Source organism: Macrotis lagotis, chromosome X (assembly GCF_037893015.1).
Source record: "Macrotis lagotis isolate mMagLag1 chromosome X, bilby.v1.9.chrom.fasta, whole genome shotgun sequence".
NCBI lineage: Eukaryota > Metazoa > Chordata > Mammalia > Peramelemorphia > Peramelidae > Macrotis > Macrotis lagotis.
Genome location: NC_133666.1, coordinates 581,215,226 through 581,242,890, shown reverse-complemented (window position 1 = coordinate 581,242,890; position 27,665 = coordinate 581,215,226). Strand labels below are relative to the sequence as shown.

At 36.6% G+C, this 27,665-nt stretch overlaps 1 protein-coding gene and 1 long non-coding RNA gene across 4 annotated transcripts in view; one reads left to right on the top strand and one right to left on the bottom strand.

Moving 5' to 3' along the window:
* MAL2 (mal, T cell differentiation protein 2) overlaps positions 1-9,116 on the bottom strand; it is a 33,290-nt gene extending 24,174 nt beyond the window's left edge. Inside the window, exons 1-2 of one of the 3 annotated variants that reach the window (XM_074201446.1) lie at positions 693-8,741; positions 58-194 (exon numbers count right to left, since the gene is read on the bottom strand). In XM_074201446.1, coding sequence (XP_074057547.1) covers positions 58-150 — 93 coding nt within the window. In that variant the 5' untranslated portion in view covers positions 151-194; positions 693-8,741. Of the gene's footprint in view, positions 1-57; positions 8,742-8,952 lie in introns of those variants that run through there. The other 2 variants (XM_074201445.1, XM_074201444.1) reach the window with 2 other exon arrangements.
* Positions 8,045-27,665, top strand: part of LOC141498348 (uncharacterized) — a 197,069-nt gene continuing 177,448 nt past the window's right edge. Inside the window, exons 1-2 of the long non-coding RNA XR_012471615.1 lie at positions 8,045-8,669; positions 15,086-15,395. This is a non-coding gene — a long non-coding RNA (uncharacterized LOC141498348). The remainder of the gene's footprint in view (positions 8,670-15,085; positions 15,396-27,665) is intronic.

The following is a 27,665-nucleotide window of genomic DNA, read 5'->3' as shown; positions in this document are numbered from 1 at the left end:
AGCTTTGGAACCTTGACTCCTTGTGGAACAAAATACAGTTTCAAACTCTTTCCTTACCTTCTTGTCCCCAAAGCACACAAACATCCCTTCTAAGTTTTTCAAAGGGCTTGCTGCCAATAATAATGGTGAGGCCCTAACCAAACTCTTCATTTCTATGTCTGTCTGTATGTCTCTCCAACTTTTTAACTTAGATCCTACCAGGAAAGACAAAGTGACAAAAGATAATGGTTTTGATGTAGGAAGATTTATGTACATGCTAATAAAAAAAAAAGAAAAACAAACCTCAAAACCATAAAATCTCACACTAACTGGGGTAGGGCTCTAAGGGAATAGATTAAGACAATAGAAATAGCAACAATGTAAATGTTCATCATTTAGTTAATGGTTACATAAATTAATAGAACAGAACATTATTATTCTATCTAAAGAAAATATAACTATGAAGAGTTCAATGAAGTTTTGAGAGTTTTAAATAAATAAATGTTAAATGGAATAAACAGAACCAGGAAAGCAGATAGAAATAGATGGGTGAATATAGATAGGTTGGTATAGATAGATAGATAGATAGATGATAGACAGACAGACAGATTTATAGATAGATAAATAGATAGATAGACAGATGATAGACAAATATATATATATATGTATATTTAAATCTATAAAATAAACAATACTAATGGAAAAAACTCAACATGAAAATGAACACTGCGTAATTATAATCTCCTGTCAGTGATGGTCTAGTAGTACAGATTCCTTGGCCCCTGAGTATCTTCCTATGTCAGCAAGGCACCACAACATTCCGGCAATGCTGGGCAAAACATCAGCATCATTGTGACAAAATGTTGATTCACAGCATACAAGACACTGAAGCACCATAGAGCTTCAGGGGTGTCTCAGCAATGTCAGACTGTGAAAACAACTAATCACACCAGTCTTTTGATGCACTAATCACCAATAAAGCCTTTCCTCTCAGATTTTTAAACAGTGGGTCAATGTCAATATGCCACTCCTAGGTCTATGCTGTTATGCTCTACTAAAACACCCCACAGACAATAGAACCTCAACTAGAATCTGCCTTTCACAAACAAATGAGAACACTCCTGGTCTTCCAAACTTGTCCTTGAAGAAGAGATCAGGAGATGCACCTTCTTTACTTTGCAGAAGTGGTAGAAGTGTTTAAGGAGCCTAGTGTGTACTGTCGGATTTGTTTAATGAATTAGTTTTGCTGAACTCCTTTTTCAGACAAATACCCTCTCCTCCTCACCCTTCTACCCCTGTCCTATTCCTTATTGTCCTCTTAATTAAAAAAAAAGTTTATATTTATTGACTTGATAATTGGGGGGAAGATGAGTATATATGGAAATGAAGATGAAAGAAAAATGAAAGATCAATCAAAATTGTAAAATTTTAAGGATTTATTATCTTTTTAATTTTTTTTTACTTTTTTTTTTTGCAAGGCAAATCAGGTTAAGTGGCTTGCCCAAGGCCACACAGCTAGGTAATTATTAAGTGTCTGAGACTGGATTTGAACCCAGGTACTCCTGACTCCAAGGCCAGTGCTTTATCCACTACGCCACCTAGCCACCCCTATTATCTTTTTTATAAAGGATAACTCCAACTTCATCAAACAAATAAGAATATATGAAATTTAAGCATTTTAAAAAAACAAACCAAAAAATTCCTCAACACAGATTTGCCTTTAAAATAATCTTTTGCATTTAAATTTTCCATTTTGACTAAATATTCTAGGTCAGTTATCTGTACAGTTGAGAATAGCCTTAAAATTGGAATCTTTCAGGCAGAAAATAAATGTCTACTCTTTACTCCACCTATCTTTATCATGTTTATAGTGATCAAAATCATTTTGGGAGGGACAGGAGTGCTTCAATCTACTCTCCATGTCTATGGGCAATTATTTCTACCACTTAAGTTAAAATACTCATCTGTACCAAGATATTGGCATCACTATGAAGCCCATATTTTAGCCTTTACCTTCTTCATTCTCATATTTTACTTAGTCCAGTTTTCCAGAATTTGATCATCTTAGTTCAGATTCAAAAAATGCTAGGAATTTTTCATGTAGTAGGATGAAGAAGCATTGAGTCAAGAGTCTTAGGTCATAATTATATCCAAATGCTACCGCAAATTAGCAACGCTCATAGTCAAGTCACTTTATGTCTCTTGGCTTTAGATTCTTAATATAAAATAAGGGAACTGGACTTGACAACCTCTAAGCTCATTTCTATCATCCTTGAAAAGGGACTAGATTTCAAAACAATATGGCAAAGACTGATTTGTGCTACGTACTTAGAATCTCAATAAGCAAGGAATTATGGTGGTCAACTATTTCTATAGTTTATTTTTTAAATATTTCAATAATTTTCAATTTTACCATTTTAAAAGTATTTTAATATTTCAGTCATTTATTTCAATTTTATTATTTCAATAATTTATTTTTTTATCATCTCCATAAAACCATCAGTTTGCTTTCCTGTGTTTTTAATCAAATAGAATTTATAAAGTATTAAATGTGAACAGTCTTTACCTTTTAGCATTACAAACACACATATGTATACAACCTGTTTTTGTATTATACATATCATATATATATATTACATATGCATGTATATATATATATATATATATATTTGTTGTTGTTAAGTCTTTTTTCAATTGTGTCTGATTCTCTCTGACTCTCATTTGGGTTTTCTTGACAGTGATATCAGAGTGGTCCACCAATTTGTTCTCCAGCTCTTCTTATAGATGAGGAAATTAAGGCAAACAGGCTAAGTGACTTTTTCAGGGTGTTATGTCACCCAGCTAGTAAGTTTCTGAAGTCATATTTGAACTTAGGAAGATGACTTCCTCATTTCAAGTCTAGTGCTCCTTCCATCCCACTTCTCCTCCCTTATCCTCCTCACTTCAATCCCTTTTCTTTCATATTCTCTCTCCTTAAATACAGGCCCTTTTCTCTCCAGCATTTACAAATATATCCAGGATCATCTGGATCCTTAAATTTTTCCCTCCACTCTATTATTCCGAAAGTGATTATTTTATGTTTTTTCTCTGAGTCAAACTCCGAGAAAGAGGTTTCTAAATGCTTCAATTTCCTCACCTACAACTTACTTCATAATCCCTTTTTAAACAATGATTCTATCCCTCAACTACAACTTCTAAGATTTCCAAAAATTCTTCATGTAAAAAAAAATCTAACGGCTTTTTCTCTCTACATTCTATTTGAACTCTGTGAACTTTTTGAATCTAATGACCACCATCCTTCTCCTCTTGGACATCCTCTTTTTTCTTGACTTTCATGATGCTCATTATTCTCATCCTATTTCTATGAGGCTCTCTTGCCAGATCATAACTGTCCTTCAGTCTGCCAAGTTTAGGCATGTATCAAGGTTCTATTCTGTACTCTCTTCTCTTTCTTCCACCATTTCCCCCTTGGTGATCTCATAAACTCCCTTAGGTTTAAGTAGATGACTCTCACCTCAACAGACTGCCAAAATCTGCTCCTTAGATATCTCTATGGGAATGTCTCATAGGCACCTGATGTTTAGAATGTCCAAACTAAATCTTCTCCATTCTTCCCCATTTTTATCAATTGTACCACCATCTTTTTGGGTGGTACATAGATTCACAACTTTGAAATCACCTTGGTTCTTTTCTTTTCCTCAATCATTTGTCAAGTTTTGTCAGTTCTACTTTCTCAGTGTTTCTCATATTCATACTCTTGTTTCTACCCACACATCTAATTTAGGCTTTCATCACTGCTCACTTACATTATCAAAATAGCCTCAAAATTGATCTTCCTACATACAGGCTTTCCTCTACCCAATTCATCTTCCATATACCTACCAAACTGATGCTCCTAAAACATGACTCTTACCATGCCACTCTCTTTCTCACTGAGTTCAAGTAGCATCTCATTACCTTTTGGATCAACTATAAGCTCCCCATTGTTTGAGCCCAGATGGTTCAGAGTGAGTGTAAATAGCAATTGTTTCTGTTTGGGCCAGAAATGCTCAAGGTCTTCTCCTCCAAGACTTGAGTTTTTTTAACTAAGTAAATAGGACATTCTTTGCCATATTTCTTACCTAGCCTTAATCACTGAATGGGCATTGCCACAGTCAAACTGAGATTTAACTTAAAAAGGCCAGTCAGCCTGATTTATATCTTGCCTCTGGACCCAAATGACTGGAGAGGATTGCAGAGCTGTTGTCTTTGCACTGCCCTCCCTAACTTAAATCCAATTCGATTGTAAGATATAGCATCACCTTTCTGAAGTCATGGTCCCCTTGGAGAATGAAGGACAAATAATAAGTTCTTTTATTTAGCATTTAAAGTCCTTCACAATCAGAATCCAACCTATCTTTCTAGACTGATTTTTTTATTACTTCTGTTTGTTCATTCTATATTCCAGTTGATCTGACCTACAATCTATCTTCTACCTCAATGCCTTTGTAGAGGCTATTCCAAATGCTAGGAATGTTGCCCTTCCTTACATTGGCTTCTTGGAATATCCAGCTCTTTTCAAGGTTCATCTTTAGAGTTTGCCTTTTACTGAGAGACTATCATGATCTCTCTAGATATTAGTCTTTCCTCACCCTCAAAATAAATTGCTGAATAGAACTGACGTCACCACTTATTCATGAAACCCATTCTGAGGTTCATTTGGGAAGAATATTGGAATAACTTTCAAGTCTGAAAATTTAATTTATAGTCATGACTACAAGTAAAACCATATTGCTATATCAACCCAACCCTACAGCAACCACTTTTACTTTCCTTACCTTAAAAAACCCCATTTTCTCAATTTCCCAATTAGGTTAAGTATTAAATTCAGTATAATTTTAAATTTTCTTAAATTGCATATCAAATATGCTAGACTTATCCAGACACATGTTATTGTACTTCTCTAGAAGCCAGCATTAGAAACTAGACATATATATATGTATATACATATATATATATGTATATATATATATATGTGAGTGTGTGTGTGTGTGTGTATAAAACAGAAGTTTCCAGATGCTACTTGTCGATACAATGAGATAGAACTTACATGTTCAAAGTACCAAGAAACTAGAATCACTCAAAGACAATTTTGAGGTGACCATGGTCTTTACTCCTACTCATAGTCAACTGTTCCTTTGCTGTCCAGTATTGTTCAACAAGTGAGATAGTTATTTTAGAAAACATATCACAAATCCATCACACTTTTAGGAAACAGAGTAAAGTCGATCAGTAACATCCTACAACTTGAAGCACATACTTTCATGATCTTAATCTTAGGTGTGGCTTAACAGACAGAGATGTGTTCCATACTTGTGTACTTCAGTTTTTACTTACACCTGCCACTTTGGGAACAGTTATATTACTTTTTCCTTGGTCTAGAAATTGAAAGTATGAAGTATTAAAATATATAAAAATCTTTAGATTTAGAGCTGGAAGGGATTTGGATATATTTTAATTCATCTCTTCTCTTAAAGATGAGAACACAGAAGGCCAAAGTTACAATTTAAGTGACTTGTCCCAAGAGCATACATTCAGTGGATAATATCAAGTTTTCTAAAGCTGCAAACCTGGTGCTCTTTCTACTGAAGGAAAATTGGTCAAGCAATTTCCCTAAGTCCTCCAGTTACTTTCTTACAAGGTTATCCGGCACAAGTCCACACCAGTCTCCTTCCACCTCTGGCCTTAATCTTGTACATATTGCTATTCAGATATTAAACTGATGCTAATCAGGACCTTTTCCTTCCAGGAATTTAACTCAGGAAATGTGAGACCCTGGGTAGTCATGCTCAAGGTAGATTTTGAAAGAGTGATGAGGAGACTAAGAATCACAAAGTTAATTATTTTGATCACAATGTTAGGCTCCCAAAGTGGCATATGTAAGCAAAAGTGGAAATATACAAGTATGGAACATATCTGCCTGTTAAGGCATACCCAAGATTATGACCATTAATGAATGTTTCATATCACAGGATGTTATTGATCCTCTTTATTCAGTTTCCTAAAAGTGCTTTGGATCTGTGATGTTTTCTAAAATATCTATCTTGTTTGTTGAACAATACTAAATAGACATCAGAGGGACAATTGACTATGGCTAGGGGTGAAGAGTATGCCAGCACAGAATCATCTTTAAATAAAATTAATTTCTGTGTAATTTGAACCTATAACTTTGGCCCTATTCTATCAACAAGGTATCATAAAAAGAGCACTGGATTTTGAATGCTCCAGATCTAGCTCACATCACAAAACAGAAACTAAAGCACTCAGAATCCAGGTTATGCAAACTCCAAAGAGGAGGGGTGAGGAGAAAAGCCCAATATTGCCTCTCACACTTTAACACTCAAAATAAAGTCATTTGATGTCTCTGAGACTCAGTTTCTTTATATTGAAAAGAAGAGAACTAGATAAGATTTGCCCAAACACAGCTTTCAAATGGATAGTTCTGTAATTCCTAGCTGATTATAGCAGAGTACTAAAGATCTCAGGCATATTTTTGAGTCAGTAAGTTGTAGATTTAGACAGGATAACTAAATTGAGACAATTGGACATGGGAGAGTTCAAAACTTGATATATACAGATTTGGGAGCTACTCACAAAGAAGCAGCAGTGCCCAGAAGGTCAAGGACAAAGAATTTAGGATTACGTCTTAGGGTATTTATATAAGCAATGTGCAAAAAAGAATTAGAAATATTAAAAAATAAGATATCAGCAAAGACATAAAAAGGATCTAAAAAGTAAAACCCAAATAAATATGGACATTCTAAAGAGTTCAATAAGGGCATGACTAATAAGGTCAAGTGTCCCTGAGAGGTGAAGAAAAATGTAAAACAAGAAAAAACAAGTAATTTCCCAGGAAAGAGTGACTTCTTAAAAAATTTGTGAAATCAGAGGTCAGGTACATAGAGTGACCTTAATAAATGCTTGAATTGAAATTAAAACAAGCAAGAAGGAATGGATGCAGTCAGTTTAGGCTACTCAATAAATATGGTCATGCAATGGGGAGAGAAATAAAATACTAATTGGGAGGTGGAGATGGGTGGTGATGGTCAAATAAATATAAGGGCATTTTTCTTTTTTCTTTTTCAAGTAAAGGAAGGCCTCAGCCTGTCTAAGTGAAAAATACAAAAAAAAAATAGGGAAAGATGAGGCCAATGATTCTAGAGATATGGGAAAAGTTCATGAGAGTAAACATAAGGTCAAGGTCTCTCCTGAGTGGGGAAGGGATGGTACCAAAACCAGACAAGAGGTTTATTCTTCTTGAAGATAAATATATCAATCTTTTCACATAAACTGAAGAGCAAATGAAAGGGGGAAAAGATTTTTGTTTCTGTGTAGTGATGAAAACCAAACTTCTAGTCAGTAACATCTCTTTGACAGACTTGAAATATCACCTTGCTATCCTCTTCAGATTAAAGCATTCAAAACAATTTTAAAAAATCTTTTCTGCTGTTATTTTCTAACCTGTATCTCTTTGTTACCGGCCCACATCAAAATCAGTCCCATCTTCCCTCCATTAATTTTGCATGGATTCTCGGAACCAGTCATCCCTAGGTTCACTTTCAGAAGCTTTTGATGTGGGCTCAAATTCAAAACTGCCTCCTTCAGTCTTGCTGGATCTTATTACTGATGTTGGTAGCTTGTAATTTAGTTGAGTCTCCATTCTCAGATTTAAATCTGAGCTAAACTTGACTGGGGCTGCCTTGGCAATGGTGGCATAATAAGGCAGAATACCAAATGCTCCAGATCTAGCTCACATCACAAAACAGAAACTAAAGCACCCAGAATCCAGGTTATGCAAACTCTAAAGAGGAGGGGTGAGGAGAAAAACCCAAATCAAGCAAACCAACCAACCTATAAAAAAATTAGCTTGTATCTGGAATTCATTCTTTTATTTGTCATTCTCAGGGCATGATGCAACATAAAGTTGCTCAATTTTTATTTGCACTATTTTTTCCCTTTCCGGTCTATGATAAACTAAAACTCTCCAACCCACAAAATCCCATTAAAAAAGAGAGAGAGAGACAAAAACTTCTCCACCCCAAGAAATTTGGACTACAGTCTAGGTGACACAGTGTGGTCAGAGGTGACCCCACCCACACCTGCAAGAGTCATTCATGCTCATAAAAGATTGTGTGGATTGGAGAGGAGGGAAGGAGAGGAAAAAAAAGCACTGCCAGATTCGTTTTTACCCTCCTCCCGGATTTCTCACACCCATCTGGTTAGGAAGCTGCCAAAGATCCTAAATCTGTGGGAAGCCTCTCCTGGTTGCAAAGTGAGTGTGTGCCTTTTGTGGGGAGGCCCCGCAAAAATTCATACTTTCAGTCTTGTGCCTTCCTCCTTGAACTGCCACTTATAGCCTCTCCTTTCAGTCCCTAAGAGGGAACCTGGAGGTGCAGTCCCTCATGGTTACCGACTCGCAGAGGTAGCTACACCTTTTCCCAGCCAACAAAATGGCAGGTTAGCAACAGGCGAGGCTGACAGCACTGGGCTCCCGCCGCCTCCTCCAGGCCCTTCTCCAGGAGCTCGGGTCACTCCAAATCCAACCAAAGGAGAGCAGCCCCTTCTCCCATTCCTCATTTTGGATCTTTCTCCCTTGGCTCAGGTCTTAAGCCACAGGCAGAGAGAGCCCAGATATGGCACTCAGAAGCCAGGTAGGCAATGTAACAGGTGCCAGGGCAAGCGGAGCACCAGGCCACGCTGGGTGGGCTTCACCAGGGTGGGGGGCGGCGCGGAGCGGGGGAAGGAATGAAGTAAAGCAAAGGGATGGGGGGGGAGGGGGCGGAGAGCGAGCAGAGGAGGAAGGCGTGGGGGGGGGGTGACAGAGTGTGGCCCGGACTGACTTGGCTGACTCCCCCTCCCCTCGCCACCCTTCATCGCTCCCTCCCCCGCTGTCCCTGACTCTCGCCCAGCTACCTTCGCCCGCTGCCCACTTACGATCTCTAGGCAGACGAAGGCTCCCGAGTAGGTCCGGAGGATGTCGGGTCCCACGGGCAGGGTGACCCTGGGCGCCGGGAAAGACACAGCGGGGTTGGGGGTCGGTGGCATAGGCGCTCCGCCCGCCGACATGCTGCTGCCGCCGCTGCTGCTGCTGTCCCTGCTGGGAGTGCCAAGGCTGCGCGATGCCCACCTCCACGGCTGCCAGTGCTGCCACCGCGCAGGCTGGCGCAGGGATTGCTGCTTTCCGCGCGCGGTCCCAGGCGCGGCGGGGAGGGAAGGGAGTGGGGAGACGCGGGAGAGGCTGAGGCGCTCCTCTCCAGGCGGGCAGGGGCGGCTCGCGCCCCGTCACGTGGGTCCAGGTGAGCCCCGATCCCCCCAGGGCGGCTCTCCTCGCGTCACGTGTGCCCAGGGCTGGTACAGGTGCCACTGCCTAGGCCCTCCCTTCTGTGGGCTGGCCCTGCTTTCCTCCCTCCCCAGGCCTAGGGCACTCAAAGAACAACTCTCGGGAGCTCCGGGACTCTCACCTTCCTCCCACCAAGGATCTAGAGGAAGTTCACTAAACCTATTGTCTCTTCCTTTCTTCTTCCTCCCACCCCCCTTTCCACTTCCTTTCTCCCAACCCTTTGACCCACTTTTAGTTGTTAGATGGAGAACCAGAGGCTCACTACCTGCCAAGGTGACCTAGGAAGTGAATCACAATTTTCTTCCCAAAGACTGGATTATTTTTAGGAAATGGTGGGAAGAGATTAAGTGCATTTTCTAATTTTAACCTTTTTTTTTTTTTGGTGGAAATCACATTTTCTCTTTTGTAGTAAAAGAAATTATTTCGCGGTGATTTGTAGATCCTTTGTTCTTGAAGACCGAGGCTTAAAAAGTATTCTTCTCTTTGATGCCGGGGTTGGCAGTGGAAATTTAGCCAGCTAAAGGGCTGGAACTTGAAAGACTTCATATAAAAGCCAGACTTTAAGCCTAAAGAAATTTTAAGGATAAATTTCCTGTACTGCTCCCTCATTCTCCATCATTTATGTTTTATTATTGTTGTTCACTAGTTCCCACTTTTTCTGTCCCTATTTGGAGTTTTTTTCCGGCAAAGGTACTCCAATGGTTTGCCATTTTCTTAACCAGTTCATCTTTTACAGATGAGGAACTGAGGCAAACAGGTGACTTGCCCAGGGTTGCACCTCTATTAAGTGCCTGAAGTCAGACTTGAACTCAGGAAGATGATTCTGTCTGACTCCAAACCCAGCATTCGATCCACTGTGACACCTATTTGCCCTTTTATGCTTTATTAAGGAATTTTAGACCTGGGGTTCATGAATTTAAAATCATAACTCAATAATTGGTTTTCTTTGTATCATTTAATTTTATGTATTTCAAAACATTCTTCTGATAACACATCAGTCTTCATCTGATTGCCAAAGGGGTCCATGAAATAACATTTAAAACTGTGTTTTTAATTTTATGAATTTCAAAATATCATTCTGCTAACACATCAGCCTTCCCCTGATTGCCAAAGGAGTTCTTGAAATAAAATTTAAAACTGTTAGTAGCCTGAAAAGGAGAAACTCTTCTAGACAGGACATCTGAGTCCGAACCTCTGTCCCTGCTGAATTTCACTTAAGTTTTGTCATGGATTTTAACAACTTTTTTTTAAAAGGAGAAATGCAGTGGCCCTCCTGGGGAGGAGTGGAATCTTCTCCTCAGATGCCAGCTGAGGGTGTTAGCCAATATTCTCAAAACAAATAAAAAGGATCAGATTAATATCAGAAAGGTAGTCATATTCAAAACTTTAATCTTATAGGTGACTTTTTTTTAGTTGCTAAATCTCAAAGGTGAGTAGAAAATGAATTTTGTATATGTTCTGAAAAACTGGCAAAGAGTCAACAATTTTAATAAATTAAATTGTTAGATGTGGTAATAATAGCAGGACATAATGATAAAACTGGGTGTCTCTGTAACTTCCTCTTACATTCAAATCCAGGGAATCCTTTCCCTTGTAGCAGGTGATCTTTATTCCATTGAAAATTTACTGCAGTCCAATTCTATTTCAGCATATAATTAGCTATCAATACAGACTTTCCAAGGGACCTGATCTTAATCTGATCTCTTTATCTTCTATAGATGAATACATTGAACTTTCCACTGATTAGTGATATAAAAACCAGAAGAACATTGTCAAATAATTTAATCTAGACAGATTCTTGCATCTTCATAGAATCTAGAAGTTGGAAGAACCCTTCTAGAGGGTCATATCTGAAGAAGTGTCCCTTGCTAGACCAGACATGTGCTTGAAAATCTTTCATGAACCCATTATCTTCCCAAATAACTCATTTACATTTTTAGATACCTTTGATTGTTAGGAATTCTTTTTCTCTGTCCTGACATTAAACTTAAATCTACCTTCTTTGTGACATCTGCTCTTCTCATACTTCCCCTTTTGGCATTAAGAGGAGACAAATTTACAGTGTAAAAGGGGAAGGTAATAATAAAGTGCTACACTATCATACACAGATGGCAATGGGGGGGCAGATGCCAGTGAGGAACTGCAAAGATATGTAAGTGATACTTGCATGTTGTCTCCCCCATTGGACTGTGAACTCCTTGTCGTTTGCATTTCTTCATATCCCCAGACTGAGCACAGTGTTAAAATATTAGTAGGAAATTTCCAACAATGAATTGTTTTTAGGAAGTGGCATAAAAATATCATAAATCAGATCATCAGAAAATGAGGTGAATTTGTCATGTTGCAAGAACAAGAAATAACAAACACATGCAGTAGAGGAACTTCTTGGAATGTTTTGAAAAAATAAGAAAAGAAAGGCCTCCAGCAGATATTCAGTGAAGTTTTATGTGAGAGTATAAACAAGAAGTGCACAAGAAAAAAGCACAGATAGGTTGCAATTTACCCTATAATAAGAAAATATATCAATTAGGTCCCAGATTCATTGAAGTATTGAATTATCCCCCCCCATATTTCCACAATCTTGAACTTTTGTTTCAAACATTGTCTCCTTTTCTGAATCTTTTTTACACAACACTTATTTTTCTCTCTGCAAAGTAGTCACTTTTCTGAGAAAATAGAGACATTATACTTCCCTACTCCATCTTTCAAAAGCATTTCCATGTCATTGCCCATTTTCTTAGCTTTTGCTCATCTTTGAGGAAGAGATTCTTCTCTTCTAGAATTTTGACTCTTCTATCATTTCCTTTTTTCCCCTCATTTTTAATCTCTTATAAACTAGCTCTGTTACTATTGCCCTTCAATACACACTGGTCTTCCACAACCTAAAAAAATAAATTTGACTTTGCTAACTCCATTCTCAACTCTTGTCCTATACTTTTTTTTCCTTTCAGAAACAAATGTTTAAAAGAAAAGAATTATCTTGTACTTGTTTTCTCCACTTTTTTGTTTTTATGTTACAATCCTTAGTAATATGACATCTGACACCATTACTTAACTAAAGCTTCTCTCTTTGAGGTTACCAAACTTTTTTTTAACTAATAAATCAAATAGAATTTCTTTAGCCTTCATCAAAAGTTGATTCACTTTTGGCACTGTTGACCATTTCTATCTGCTAGATCCTGTCCAGGTACTCCTTTGTATTTGATTACCCCTCCTTAACCTCCATAATGGATCATCATTTGTTTCCCTGTCATTTGATATATTTTCCAAGATTCTATCTTGAGCACTGTTCTTTTTCTGAAAATGACTTCCCTTGGTGGTCTCATCAACTTCCAGAGAATTAAATTATTATATGTAGACTCCCAAATCTATATATACAGCCCTCATATCTTACCTGAACTCCAGTCTGACATCAGTACTACTTGACATATATATCTACCTTTAATAGGACTGAAATTTAAGAATATGTCAAATAACCAAGCTACATCAATTGACACAATGATTTTTTTAATCCATTAAGCAAAGAAAATCAAGATTGAATGAAAATTTTTACTTCAAAGTAAAAATATAATAAATTTTTATATCAATTTATTTCTTCTGTTTTTAAATTCCAAATTCAAGATGTATTAGAAGATGTTTATCTTTTCCTAGAAACTTGTCTTTTCACAAATCTTTCTAATTTTTTGTTGAGACCTACACCATCTTGTCTTGCATTAGTTAACAACTTTAGTGGTCATTGATTGTGCTTTCTATTTAACCTTTTCCCCAAAACCAATCAGTTATCAAATCTTGTCAAATCTACAAAAATAAGTTCTCTTGCATTCCTTTTCTCCTTCTCTCCACTCTCACTTCTACTGCCCTTATTCAGACCTGCTTCACCTATTACAATACTGCAATAACTATTACAATAACTATGATTTGTATTCCTATTACCATTATCTCTCTTCCATCTTCCATGCAGCTGCTAAAATAATCTTCTTAACATACAGGTCCAATCTAGTCTCTTCCCTATTCAGTAGTCTACAGATGTGCTGTTACCTTTAGAATGAAATAGGAGCAGCTAGGTGGCACAGTGGGAGCACTGGCCCTGGAGTCTGGAGTACCTGAGTTCGAATCTGACCTCAGACACTTAATAATTACCTAGCTGTGTGGCCTTGGGCAAGCCACTTAACCCCATTGTCTTGCAAAAAAAAAATCTAGAATGAAATAGAAACTCTTCATGATGATTGAGAAAGTTGAGGTCCCTAAGCAATAAGGTAGGGGAAGGAAGGATTTCTCATAGAGGATGGTACTTCAGTTGAGTCTTAAAGGATGATGAAAAGTCTGAAAAATATAGATGAGGAAGGAATATTTTCCTGTCAGAGAATATAGTTTATGAAAATGCATAGCCTCAAGAGATGTAATATTAAATTCAAAGAGGTTGTCTGGAAGCTAGAATGAATAAAAATGATATGAAGAAAATATGGAAAGGTTAGTTGAAGCTAGATTGATTATTCTCAAGAAGGAGAATACTTTTTCATATTCCTTGTGGACTCAGACATATTGGGTATGCTCATTGAATCTCTTTCTTTGAGGTCTATAAAAGTAGTATTGTTTTCTATCTTTGTGAAATGATTTATCCATGGTCTTCTCTTAATGATGGCATTATATGGTGAAGTAGATAGAGTTCTGAACTTAGTTTCAGGCCAAAGAATTCAAATCCTTTTTTCAACACCTTGATGTAGGATCCCAGCATATCACTGAAACTGTCCTGGACCCTGTTTCCTCACCTGTACAACAAGGATAATAATAGTAATTATCTTTCAGGACTGAACAAGATCATATACATAAAGTACTTTGCAAGTTTCAAACTATAGTTTGTTCTTGTGGCTGTTATTTTTAATAAATTTAAGCAATATGAATCTTTGAATTCACAGCATTTGCATTGTACACTGTGCCAAACTTTGGCATTCAGCCTCCATTACCCGATTTTGCTTTAATATTTTATGGATTTTTTAAAAACTAAGTTAATTAGGCAAGTTACCTTTGTAGTCACAACAGTTTCTTTAAAGATTTCTTCCTTTCCTCCTCAGCAGAGCTGTTTCTATTTGGGTCTTCAGAATTTCATTCTTAGAGCTTCTCATATCTTCTGAAATAAGTTTACCTTTGGAATTTTAATCTTCCCACAGATTTTCAACAGAGGAGCCTCCTAATATATTGGAGGTCTCCCTCCAATCCTTATTTCTTGGCTAGTACGTTGTTGCCGGCAACACACAATCTGGTAATCTTCCCACTCTGTCCTGTAACCAGACATGTAGCCCTAAGATGAGTTCCTTGCTAGGGGAGCTATTCCCTATTCTCACAATCATTGACTAAAAACCTTGACTATGACATTCAAAGGACAATGTTCCTTTTTGGCTAGCATCTATAGCCTTCTTCCAAAAAGGAGACATGAGGAAAGATTCTTCAGTGCACAAATTATAGAGCAGGTCATTTATTCTAATACAGAGAACAATGCTAAAACTGGAAGAATCCCAGAGTAAAATAACACTGATTTAAATGGGATTAACCACTTAAAAGTAGGATTACAGTCAATTAGGAAACTAATATTTTAAACCTCATCAGAGCATACAACAGTTGTAAAATGCTGCTAATTAACCATTTTTTATTTCACCTATGCATTGAATATAATCCAATCAAATAATCAACCTTAATCTTTTTTTCTTGTGCCTTTTCTCTCTGATCCAGATGCCTCCCCTGCTGTTAGTCACTTCTGCTCTGGTAGATACCACCACACTCCCTTTCAGATCTTTCTAGATCGTCAGACTTTGGGGAACTCACAAGATCTCAGCTCAGTATAGCCATCTGAAGGGTGCTTGATCATCAGCTTAGGAAAGAAAACCAGCAAATGGCAGCTGAAATCTCAGCTCAGACTTTTTAAATTAATCCTAAAATCATGAACACATGGAAGTCTAAAGGAAGAATGACACCAATTGTTGTTTCCTAACTTGGCTATTGGGAAGCTGCTCAAAGAAGACCTCTTCAAAGGCAAAAGGAGGTAAGGAATCACTAGAATGGATCATTAAATTTCATCAGTTAATTAAGGAATTTTTTGTCATCTCATTGTAAGCCCCTAAGTCCCTCATGGACAGAAGTAGGCTCATCCTCAGACTTCTATTAGTTGCCAAGAATTCAGGAAAAGCAACTGATCATGCTGTGGGGGAAGAGAGAGTGAAACCACTACATTATGATAGAAGTGCATGGCTTTCTCAAACCACACCCCTCTCCCCAGACCCCCTACCCTTCGCCCTGATAGCTTCACTATTTGTTTTATTTTTTTAAGGTTTTTGCAAGGCAAATGGTGTTAAGAGGCTTGCCCAAGTCCACACAGATAGGTAATTATTTAAGTGTCTGAGATCGGATTTGAACTCAGGTACTCCTGATTCCAGGGCTGGTGCTCTATTCACTACACCACCTAGCTACCCCTTCACTATTCTCTTTTGAATAACTATGTATCTTATTGAAAAGTTTCTATAATTTTCTGAGTCTCATCACAACCAGTATAGAGCCATATGCAAGCTTGAGGAACTGTAGGTAACCTTTCTTCAATTTGGCCTTTGAGAAGGATTTTCTCTGCCACACTGATAAACACCTTTGGTGGACATATGTCTCCTTGTTTGATGCCTTCTTCTCTGTTGATACTCTGAACATATGGTTCAGCAAAAAAATTTCTCTGACTGTATCTATCATGCTGCTGAAATGCAATTAAAGCAATTGATTTTCTAGTGCTAGTATTTTTTGACTACTGTGAAGAAGAGCTATCTTGCTATTCACAGTGAACCTGGATTGTGGAATCTTTTATATTAACATATGAATGAGCTAATCATTTGACACTCTGTAGAAAATTATTCCCTTCTCAGAATGTCATTAAGATATACTTGCTACATGTATAGACTATTGGTTTTTTGTTTTGCTTTTTAGGTTTTTTGCAAGGCAAATGGGGTTAAGTGGCTTGCCCAAGGCCACACAGCTAGGTAATTATTAAGTGTCTGAGACCAGATTTGAACCCAGGTACTCCTGACTCCAGGGCTGGTGCTTTATCCACTGTGCCACCTAGCTGCCCCTGTATAGACTATTGTTTAAAAGTTTATATAGGAAAAAGAAAAGTAGTCTTGGTGATTTGGTAAAAAGATCCTTAAATATTAGGGGTTTGGAGTCCCCCAAAACTCAATTTAAAATCCAGTTTCTGACATCAAATAGCTATTTGAGCCTGGCAAGTCACTTAACATTTGTCTTCCTTAATTATAAAACGGGTTTAATAATATTATCTTCTTCTCAAGGTTGTTGTGAGGTTCAAATGAGATCACAAAGGGGCTTAGCACAATGCCTGATAAAAATTTAATACATATTTGTGCTTCATAAAACTTAACCATCAAGGTGTTTAATGAAATTTGTTCTTTTCCCTCTTTCCTTGTTCTTTTATTTTAATTGATTAGTAAATTATTGTCTTTTTTTTAGACTGACAATATTGTGAACTCCATTCCTTTAAAATCTTCTCTTTGTGATAGCTTGAAAAGACCAGTCCTTGACTGCACTTCAAATTGTGTCACCTATGCATTAGTTCCTTATTTATATTTTTAATTGGGTCCAGTGAATCTCCTTTTTCTTAAGTGGCATTGACATTTCTTTTTATTTTAAAATTTAAAAATTTTAATTTAGTTTTTAAATTTATTTTTCAAAATAAGTTTTTTATTTAGAATTTAGAATTCCAAATTCTATCTTTCCCTTCCTACCTACCTCCTTCATTTAACCCTTTCCTAATATAGTAAGCAATCAGGGTAAACATTTCCATTTTAGTCATTTTCTATAAGCATACTAAAATAAAACAAAAAAAGAAAGTGAAAAATATCTTTCTTCAGATTGTATTCAATCACTATCAGTTCTTTCTAGATGAATACTCTGCTTCATCAAAGGTCCTTTGAGATTGTATTGCTGAGAATAGCTAAGTCATTCATAGTTCTGGTTCTGTTTGCTTCACTATACATCAATTCATATAAGTCTTTTCAGATTTTTATAAACTTACCTTTCTTGTCATTTCTTACAGCACAACTTTATTCCATTATAACTATATACCACAGCTTGTTTAATCATTCCCCAAATGATGGGCATTGATTTTCAATTCTTGGCCACTACCAAAAGAGATGCTATAGATATTTTTGTATAAATACATCATTGTCCTTATTTTATGTTTTTTTTGGGGGGGTGTAGACCTAACAGTGATATTGCAGGATTAAAGGGTATGCATAGCTTTATAACCCTTTGACCATAGTTCCAAATTGCTCTCCAGAATGGTTGAATCAGTTCACAACTCCACCAAGAGTATACTAGTGTCCCTGTTTTCCCACATCCCCTCCAACATCCAACATTTGTCTTTTTTTGTCATACAACTAATTCTGATAGGTGTGAGGTGACACTGGCATTTCATACTAAAGTGCTGAGTTTCAAATGTTGTTTGGGCATTGAGAATGAATCATCACCAAAATCCCAAGAAAGTTGGTTTCTTTTCCTGATTATTTGTTGTCTTCCTTTTAGTTTCATCCACAATTTTTCTCAGCATGAGCTAACTTAGTGCAGTCTCACATCAATTTTTTTGAACTTTTCTTCACTTCAACTAAATGTCATTATTCTTTGAAATGCTACTGCTGGGCATTTTCCATTGTTCTCCAAATTAAATGTTTGACAAATTAGCTTGTGCTCTGGACCAGCAACCCTCCTGCTGTCCTTCCTGCTTAGCAAAAAAATACAGGATTTGCCAGCTGAGATTATTTCTAGACTTTTAAATCCTGTTTTGTAATGGTTAGTTCACCTAAGAAATTATAAAATTAAAAGTAATTTCCCATCCTTCTGAGCTAACTTGTTTAAATAGGCTGATTTGGGGTTATTTCATTATGTGAAAAATCTTCTGTTCTTTCAGCATTCATTTAATTTAGTATTAATTTTGGTTTTAGTTCATATTGGCCAATATTGTGATATCAGAAAGACTGCTAATTCTGAAATGATTGCCACATTAGTAGCCACTCAATTTATGACTGATAAAATTTAGTAAATTCATTTGTTTTGATGTTATTAGATATCATATCCAGCTGCTTTGATATATTATATAAGCTTGATATTTATGACCAGTCTACAATTAATTGATATAAACTCAGCAGTGTTCCCCAATGTAGTTCCTACTGTTTCCATGTAATCAATTTGTTCTGAAATCATGAAGTATTCAAATAAATTATAGGAGCATAACTAGAGAGATAAAAGTCATTTTAGAATCCAGATAGTTCAAGATCCTCATTTTGTAAATGAGGAAACAGAATCAGAGAAGTTGTGACTTGCTGAAGGCTTTAGAGGTAGTGACAGAGATAGGATTTGAATCCAAATCCTCTAATTATAAATCCATTCTTCTTGTCTTTGTATCACTCTGCCTCTTGAGTAAACATTGACTTGGGTTGAAGTATATTATCAAAATTTTTATAGTATTTTTCCATTCCTTTTTGTTGATGTTTAGCCATTTCAGTTGATTCCTAATGATTCCATTTGCGATTTTCTTGGCAAAGATCCTGGAGTGCTTTGCTATTTCCTTCTCCAAATAATTTTATAGATGAGAAACCTGAGACAAACAGCATTAAATGATTAAGAGTCAAAGATGACGAAATAATACTGCTTCCTGGCTCCAAGTCCTAAACTATACCACTATACCACTTAGCTGCCCTCTCCATCCTTTAAGAAGTGTTATCTCGGGGTGGCTAGGTGGCGTAGTGGATAAAACACCAGCCCTGGAGTCAGGAGTACCTGGGTTCAAATCCGGTCTCAGACACTTAATAATTACCTAGCTGTGTGGCCTCGGGCAAGCCACTTAACCCCATTGCCTTGCCAAAAAAACCTAAAAAAAAAAGAAGTCTTATCTCAGAAGAAAACTGGGGGCAGTCAAGAGTAGAGGTAGGCACTCACCTGAGCTTTTCCCCAAATCACTACAAATGTCTTTAAATAATGATTCTAAACTAATTCTGAAGTGAAGAAGCCACAGAAAATCTGAGTGAAACAATTTTTCAGCCCAAGACAATTTGGAAGATCACAGGGAAAAGTCTGTTAGACTGGGGTGAGCACAGGCTTCAGTAGTGTGGAAGAGAACTCAGGAGCTATTGAGTCAGCAGAGGTAACTGCTTCCTGGACTCTCAACCCAGATAGATAGATCTTTATGCTATCACTGAGGCAGGACTCTCTTGTTTTGCCCATACTCAGTGGGTTACAGTCTTGGATCCCAGTCCCAGGAAAAGGAGCAGTAACATAACAGCACTCACTAGCTCAGCAAAGCAGGGAACCTCCGCACAGGTTCTTGGAAGAAAGAAGTGCTTATGAGCACCTACAGATGAAAGCATAGGCAAGAGATTGGTACAAACCTCTCTTTAAATCATACCACCTTGGAAGTAATGAAAACTTGCTGATCCCTAGAAGTATCTTTGAAAACATATGCCTAAAAAACCCCTAAAATTTGGGACAGTTTACCTTCCACACTGGAAGAAGAACCCCACTTTAACAATGAATTAAAATCAAGTCATGGGGAAATGAACAGACAACAAAAGAAAAAAAAAAATCTGACCATAGACAGTTACTATGGAGATAAGGAAAATCAAAATACACACTCAGAAGAAAACAAAGTCAAAACTTGTACATCCATTGTCTCCAAGAAAAAGATAACTTAGTCTCAATCCATGGAAGAGTTCAAAAAGGATTTTGAACATCAAGTAAAGGAGGTAAAGGAAAAATTGAGAATAGAAATGAAAGTGATGAGAAAAAATGATGAAAAATAAGTCAGCAACTGATGATGGTGGCACAAAAAAAAGTACTGAATAACCAGACTGGTCCAAATGGAAAAAACAATGAGGGGAAGAATGGCTTAAAAAGCAGAAGTGACCAAATGGAAAAGGATATATAAAAGTTCACTGAAGAAAATAGTTACTTAAAATAGAATGGAGCAAAGTGAAGATGAGGACATTGTGAGAAATCAAGAAACAATAAAAAAAAACAAAATAATGAACAGCTAGAAGAAAATGTGAACTATCTCTTTGGAAAATTAACTAACCTGGAAAATAGGTTCAGGAGAGATCATTTAAAATTTTTGTACTACCTGAAAGCCATGATTAATAAAGAGCATAGACTTGATTTTTCAAGAAATTGAAAGAATCTACCAATCACCTCCTGAAAAAGATCTCAAAATAAAAACAGCCAGGAATAATATAGCCAAATATCAGAGCTCCCAGGTGAAGGAAAAAAATATTACAAGCAGCCAGCAAAAAACTAATTCAGTTATCATGGAGTCACAGTCAAGATAACTCAAGATTTAGCAGCATCTACATTAAGGAATCAAAGGGCTTAGAATATGTTGGGCTTAGAATATGATGTTCCAGAAGGCAAAACAGTTTGCATTACAACCTATAATAAACCGAACAGTAAAATTGAGTGAATTCTTTCAGGGGAAATAATGGACATTCAATCAAATAGGGAACTTTCAAACTTTCCTGATGAAAATACCAGAGCTGAACAGAAAATCTGATTTTCAAATATGAGACTCAAGTAAAGCTTAAAAAAAGGTAAACAGGAAAGGCAAAGCAAAAGAGACTTAATGATGATTGACTACTTTTATTCCTGCATGGGAAGATAACACTGGTGACTCATATGAGATTTCTCATCTTTTTAGGGCAATTGGAAATATTATATATATATATATATATATATATATATATATATATATATATATAGAGAGAGAGAGAGAGAGAGAGAGAGAGAGAGAGAGAGAAGGCACAGGTGGGAGTTGAATATGAAAGTAAAATATATTAAAAAGTTGGAGTTGATGGGTGAGAGAAGAATGTACTAGGGGAAAAGAAATGGGGGAAATTGAATAGGGTAAGTTATTTTTCATAAAAGAGGCAAGAAAAAAACTTTTGCAGTGGAGTGGGGGAAGGGAGATAAAGGGGGAATGGGGGAGCTTAACTCTTATTGAAATTGGCTGAGAGGAAACAACATATACAAACAATTGGATATAGAAATATATCTTACCCTGGAAAAAGTAGGAGGGAAAGAAGATGGGAGAAAGAGGGGGAAGGTGATAAAAGGGAGAGAAAATTTTGGGAGGGAGCAGTCAGATAAAAATATTTTGGGGGAGGGACTGGATGAAAGGAAAGAGAAAATAGAATAAATAGGGTTGGGGGAATAGGAATATTGAAACAAGTATCTCTGATAAAGACCTCATTTCTCAAACATAGAGAGCTGAGTCAAATTTATATTTTACAAAAGAGTCATTTCCCAATTGATAACTGATCAACAGATATGAATATTTTTCAGATGAAGTTATCAATGCTATCTATAGCCATATTTAAAAAAAATATCCCAAATCACTATTTGGAGAAATGCAATGAAAATCAAATCTGAAATATTACTGTAGACCTATTGGATTTGCTAATAGGACATAAAGAAAATGATAGATGTTGTAGGGGATGTAGGGAAAATGAGGCATTAATATCCTGCTAGAGAAGTTGTAAAATGATTCAAAATCATTCTGTAGACCAATTTGGAACTCTGCGCAAAGGACAACCAAAATCATGCATATCCTTTGATTTAGCAATGCCACTACTAGGTCCATATTTCAGAAAGATGGAAACAGGATGGAAAAAGACCTCTAGTTAAAAGGATATTTTTAGCAACTCTTTTCTGGTGTCAAAGAATTAGAAATTGAGGGGATACCCATCAGTTGAGAATGGCTGAACCAACTGTGAAATGTGATTAAGATGGAATATTATTCTGTTATAAGAAATTGAGAGCAGGATGCTCTCAATAAAACCTGAAAAGACTTAAATGAGCAAATGCTTTGGGAAATGTACCATTTACAAAGTAATAGCAATACTATAGGATGATCGGTTGTGAATGACTTCGATTTTCTCAGCAATGCTGTGAGGAAAAAAGCAACTCTGAAAGCATTTTTATGTGGCTTTAGTTTTCTTTCATATTTGTCCCTAGCAGTCTGTCTTTTTTTTTCTCTTGTTTTTTTCTTGTATTTGTCCTATCTCCATTTGCATTCATCTGGTTTTACATTGACATTAATCTCTTTATACTTCATTTCTCCAATTGTTACAGAATCATCAGAGTATCAATTCTGAGAACTTTCCATTTCTCTAGAGCTGAATTTTCTTTATTTCAGGATATGGAATGCAACCTTTCCTATTTCTGAACTTTTAAATTAGTTCTGTTAAAATCTAGGGCAAATTATGCCCAGAATTTTCATCCTTATCTGTCACAACATGTAAGATGACATAATAATTCCAAAATTTTGTTAGTGAGTGTTCTTTATTGGTCAAGATTGAATTTGAAATATCAGTATTTTTCATATCTTACTCCTCTTTCATAAAAATTAAGTTAATAAGTGATTATGTTTACATAGTCAGGAATATATCAGCAACTTTTCTTACTTTTAGCAGTCAGGTCTTAGAGAACTTCAATTTCCCTGGCTTGATACTATACTACTTTACTTCAAGTTTTTAATTTAGTTAAGAATATTTTGTCCATTTCCTCCAACTGTCCTGGTAGTGTGGAGTTTTCTCTTACCATTATTTCATTCTTCTTCCTAAATAATTCTCATCCAAATATTTCCTACTTTCATTCCTTGCAGAGATCTTGATTTTTGAGAATCCTATTTCCATAGTTCTTGATTTCAGCCCATATTCTATTCCAAACTCATACCTCTAAGTTGTGACAGAAAATTAAAATCAAATGTTATAATAACTGATCTGTTAATCATCCTAGCAATGTCATGACTTCCAGTAATGTTAGTACATTTTAACCCTTCAGATAGTGTTAACTCTTAAGATAGTGTTCACTCTTGGAGACTCTGCCCAAAGGAGGCCCCAAATAAATCAGGTTCTCATTGACCGACAAACAAAAGATGTACTTGATCTTTGTTTGGGTTCAGAGTGAATATAAATAATAATTATTTTAGTTTTAGTCAGAAAACCTGAGGGTCTTTCTTTTCCCCCTACCCCAACCCCCCTTCTTTTTGACTAGGTAAAAGAGGCCATTCTTTGCTTTATTTCTTTCTTACCTAACCTTAATCATTGAATGGGCTTTGCCCCAATCAAACTGAGACCAGTTAAAGATCTTAACTCTAAAAGATCAAGGTCTCCCAGTGCACTCAGGGACATCTCTAGTCCAGAAGACTCCAAGGAAGAAAGTGAGGCCCTGACTCACTTAAAACAAATTTGCTGAGTGTCAAGACATCACCACCTTGAGGTCATGGTCTTCTTATAGTATGAAGACTAACTACACCCATAAGATAATGTTGATTAGGTTGAGCTAAGCTACATTATTAAGTCCCTGTCTTAGATTTTGTCTTCTGATGGAACCCACCTCAAACTGGATCTAAACCTCTAATGTCCTTGTCCCCTTCTGTTGGGATTCTTGGCATGAATGGCAAAACAGTCAGAATGAATGAAATTTTCCTTTCTCAGAACACCAAAGGAGGTGTTAGATGTAGAACTAAGTTTCACTCTTGTTTAGATTAGCCTGGTTGAATATCAGTTCCAGGGAAAATAAATCCTAAACTCCATAGCAACTTCAAATCACTCTCAATCTCACCTTGGTGACACCAAAAAATCCACATCCTTCTTAGAGATGACAAAGAACTCTCAATCCCCATGAAAACCATAACATTCTGCTACTTTTATCCCATACCCTATAAAAGGCATGCTCTCCCCACTACCCACTGCTAGACTCTGTTATGACCTGGTCCACCTCTCCTTCCTTCAATAAACAGCTTTATATTCAATTTTTCTCCATTGTTATCCTTAAACTATCAGGTTTCTGACTTCATCTTTGACCTTTTAGGAGCCTGGGATCTTATGACCAGACCTTGCTACCTCTTTCTTACTATCTCCTTCACCTCCCCTCTTAAATATATATATAGAACATTTCATGGGTCTGTTTGTTTGGAAATCATTGTGCTTTATACTCATGAGACATTCTCCAGGGTGGCAAGTGTTCTACCCTATCTCAATTAAGGATGTTTTATTCCTCAACTCATGACTTTGATTTATTTTAGAACTTGACAATTGATATCATAACAGAGGCCATGTTTATATTTTATTATTAACCTCTCTTGTTCACTTGATTTATTCTCCATACTTCATTCATTGATCTGGAATCATGAGTATTTTTCTGTTAATATTCTCCATAATTATTTTCAGAGAATTCTTTGAAACTTCTATTGATACTCTTCTGGTAACATGCTGCTATATTCCCCAGCAGCTGACTTTGCCAGGTTTGTTGTTGTAGTCATTTAGTATTATTCAAATTTGTCTGATTCTTTGTAACTGCATTTGGGTTTTTTTTTTTTTTTTTTTTTTTGCCTAAGATGGTAGAATGGTTTGTCATTTCCTTCACCAGATCATTTTACAGATGAAGAACCTGAGGTAAACAGATTTAAGTGAGTTGTCCAGTGTCACTCAGCTAGTGTCTTAGATCAGATTTTAACTCAGGAAGATGATTCTTCCTGTTTCAGGAAGATCATTCTATTCATAGTATCATCCAGATGCCCTACCTTAGCCACCTTACCCTGGTAGTTTTGATGCAGCAAAAAAGGTGTAGAGAATTATGAATGTAACAGAGACAAAATTTGTAATCTTATTGATCTGCTTAATCTTATTAAATTAGGTGGAGGTCTCCTGGTTTTGAGATGTAAATTGACCAGAAGTAGAGAATTATGAATGTAGCAGAAGCAAAATTTGTAATCTTAAAGGCTGCTAAATCTTGTTAAATTGGGTAGAGGTTCCTGACTCTTGGGATGTAAATCAACCACTATTGTTTCATCATTTAATGTAAAATTTGTATCCTGACCTCCTTAATCTCTCTTCCTATTTTCTAGTTCAGTTAGGGGGAAAGGAATCCACCTTTTGCCCTCAGGATAAGAACAAGCCTATAAAAATCTGGGTGGGACCTCTGCTTGGGGTCTGAATCCCCTTTGACTTTCTGGTCCAATAAACTCTGCTCTCTTCACCTACCATTTTCTTATGTATTGTAACTTTTAATAAATTTTAATAAATTTTCTTTCTACCCTCACTTTCCTGCTTTCCCTGGGTCTGTATAATGATTCCACATAGGCAAAACTGAACTCAAGTAGCCAGTAGCTACAGTTTTACTGCCTTTCTATTTTTTTATTCAAAGCTCTTTTTGTTGAATTAAAGCTTTTTAATCATATTTCCAATATTCTACAAGTGTAATATCAACTTTCTGGAAAGAGGGAAAGAGATAAGTACTAATTAAGTACCTATCATGTCTCAGATACTATGCTAAATACTTTATAAATATTGCCTCAATGGAGCTATTATTACCATTTCATCATAGAGTAAATATTAGAGAAATATGTTCTATAATTAATCTGTTCTCTCTGCCCCCCATTCCATGAGATCAATGAACTTTTTTCTTTGCAGGGCAAGGCAAATGGGGTTAAGTGGCTTGCCCAAGGCCATACAGCTAGGCCATTATTAAGTATCTAAGGACAGATTTGAACTCAGGTATTCCTGACTCCAGGGCTGATGCTCTATCCAACTAGCCACTCTTCAATGAACTTTTAGTAAAGTACCTTGCTCCTTCCTGGCTAGGACTCCCAGTAAATCCCTGTCCCCAAGGCATAAAACAAGCCTCTATCAACAAAACAAAAGGATTCCTACCCTAGCCTGAAAGGATTTAAGTCTTTGAGCTACTGCCACTTATTTATATAGCAACAGCAAGGTGGTGCATTAGATACACACACCACCAGCCCTGGAGTCCAGCCTCAGACAGACACTTGCTATTTACTAACTGTATGACCTTGGGCAAGTCACTTAACCCAGATTGCTTAGCATCCAGGGCTATCTCCAGAAATGCTCATTTATATCTAACCTCTGGACCAGTTCTAGAGGAGAAAATGAAGCTGGTGACTTAGCACAGCACCTCCCTCACTCAAATCCAATTCACTCTAAGTTACTGTCCCCTATCATTTTATACCCAATTACTTCATTTCTGTTCTCTGAGCAACCCTTCCTCCCATCTAGATATACATATGTATATATATATATATATATATATATATATCCCTCTATTTTTTATTTTTTAGGTTTTTGCAAGGCAAATGGGGTTAAGTGGCCTGCCCAAGGCCACACAGTTAGGTAATTATTAAGTGTCTGAGACCGGATTTGAACTCAGGTACTACTGACTCCAGGGCCAGTGCTTTATCCACTGCGCCACCTAGCTGCCCCTATATAACCCTTTAGAAAGCTCATCCTCTTTTCAGTTGAGTTGGTCAGTTTCCTTTGAGAAGCTAGCCTTGGGGAGTGTGATTTCCCATTTAAACTCTTGTCTCTATACCGTTCCTTACCATTTATTCCCTCATGGAAGCTATTGCTACTGCTATTACTGCTGTTGTTAATCTCTCTATCCCTTTGTTTCTGCCAAACACAGCAATATATAAATAAACCATTTTGTCCCTAAATTCATGTGGTCAGAGTTGGTGTTTTTGTAAATCATCACATTTGAATCTAAAACTAGACCATCCTAAAAACATTTTTCAAAAAAAATATTTTTTTAAGCCCCATTTTAAAATTTCTTCAATTTCTGTCCTCTTCATCAATTTCATGGGTGAGTTAAGTGAGACAGACAAAAGTTGTTACTGCTCACACAGTAAGAATCTAGATTCAAACTTGTCTCCTGGCCCAGCGCTCTATCTGTAACACTTGGTAAGTTAAGAAGAATGTAAAATTGAGAGGGGGTGATTATTTAGAGTTGACAATGGAGAAGAAACCCTTGATTTAAAAAAAAAGAACTTCAATGATTTTCATAATCAGGTATTTATTTAGATCATTAATATTCTGGACTATGTGTCAGGAGCTGGATTAGAAACCTGGCCCTAAACATATTCACTTATTAATCTCAAGTAATTTAACTTATCTGAACTTCATTTTCCTCATTTGTAAAATGAGATATTTATGCTACATCATTTTATAAAGTCCCTTCTATGATTATATGGTCTTAGTATTACTCCTAGCCATCATTTATATCTAAGTGTGAATTAATCTAATCAGCGGGCTTGCCTTTATCATCCAAGGGAAGCCACTGAATGAAGCAAATTTAATGGAAGTTTGATGAAAAAGGAAAAATTTAAGAGAATGGGGTACATGGATGGGATAAGTATTAGATATGGCATCATGGGACCCAAGCGAGAATTCTATCTGTTTCTGTGAGGATTAAACTTCTT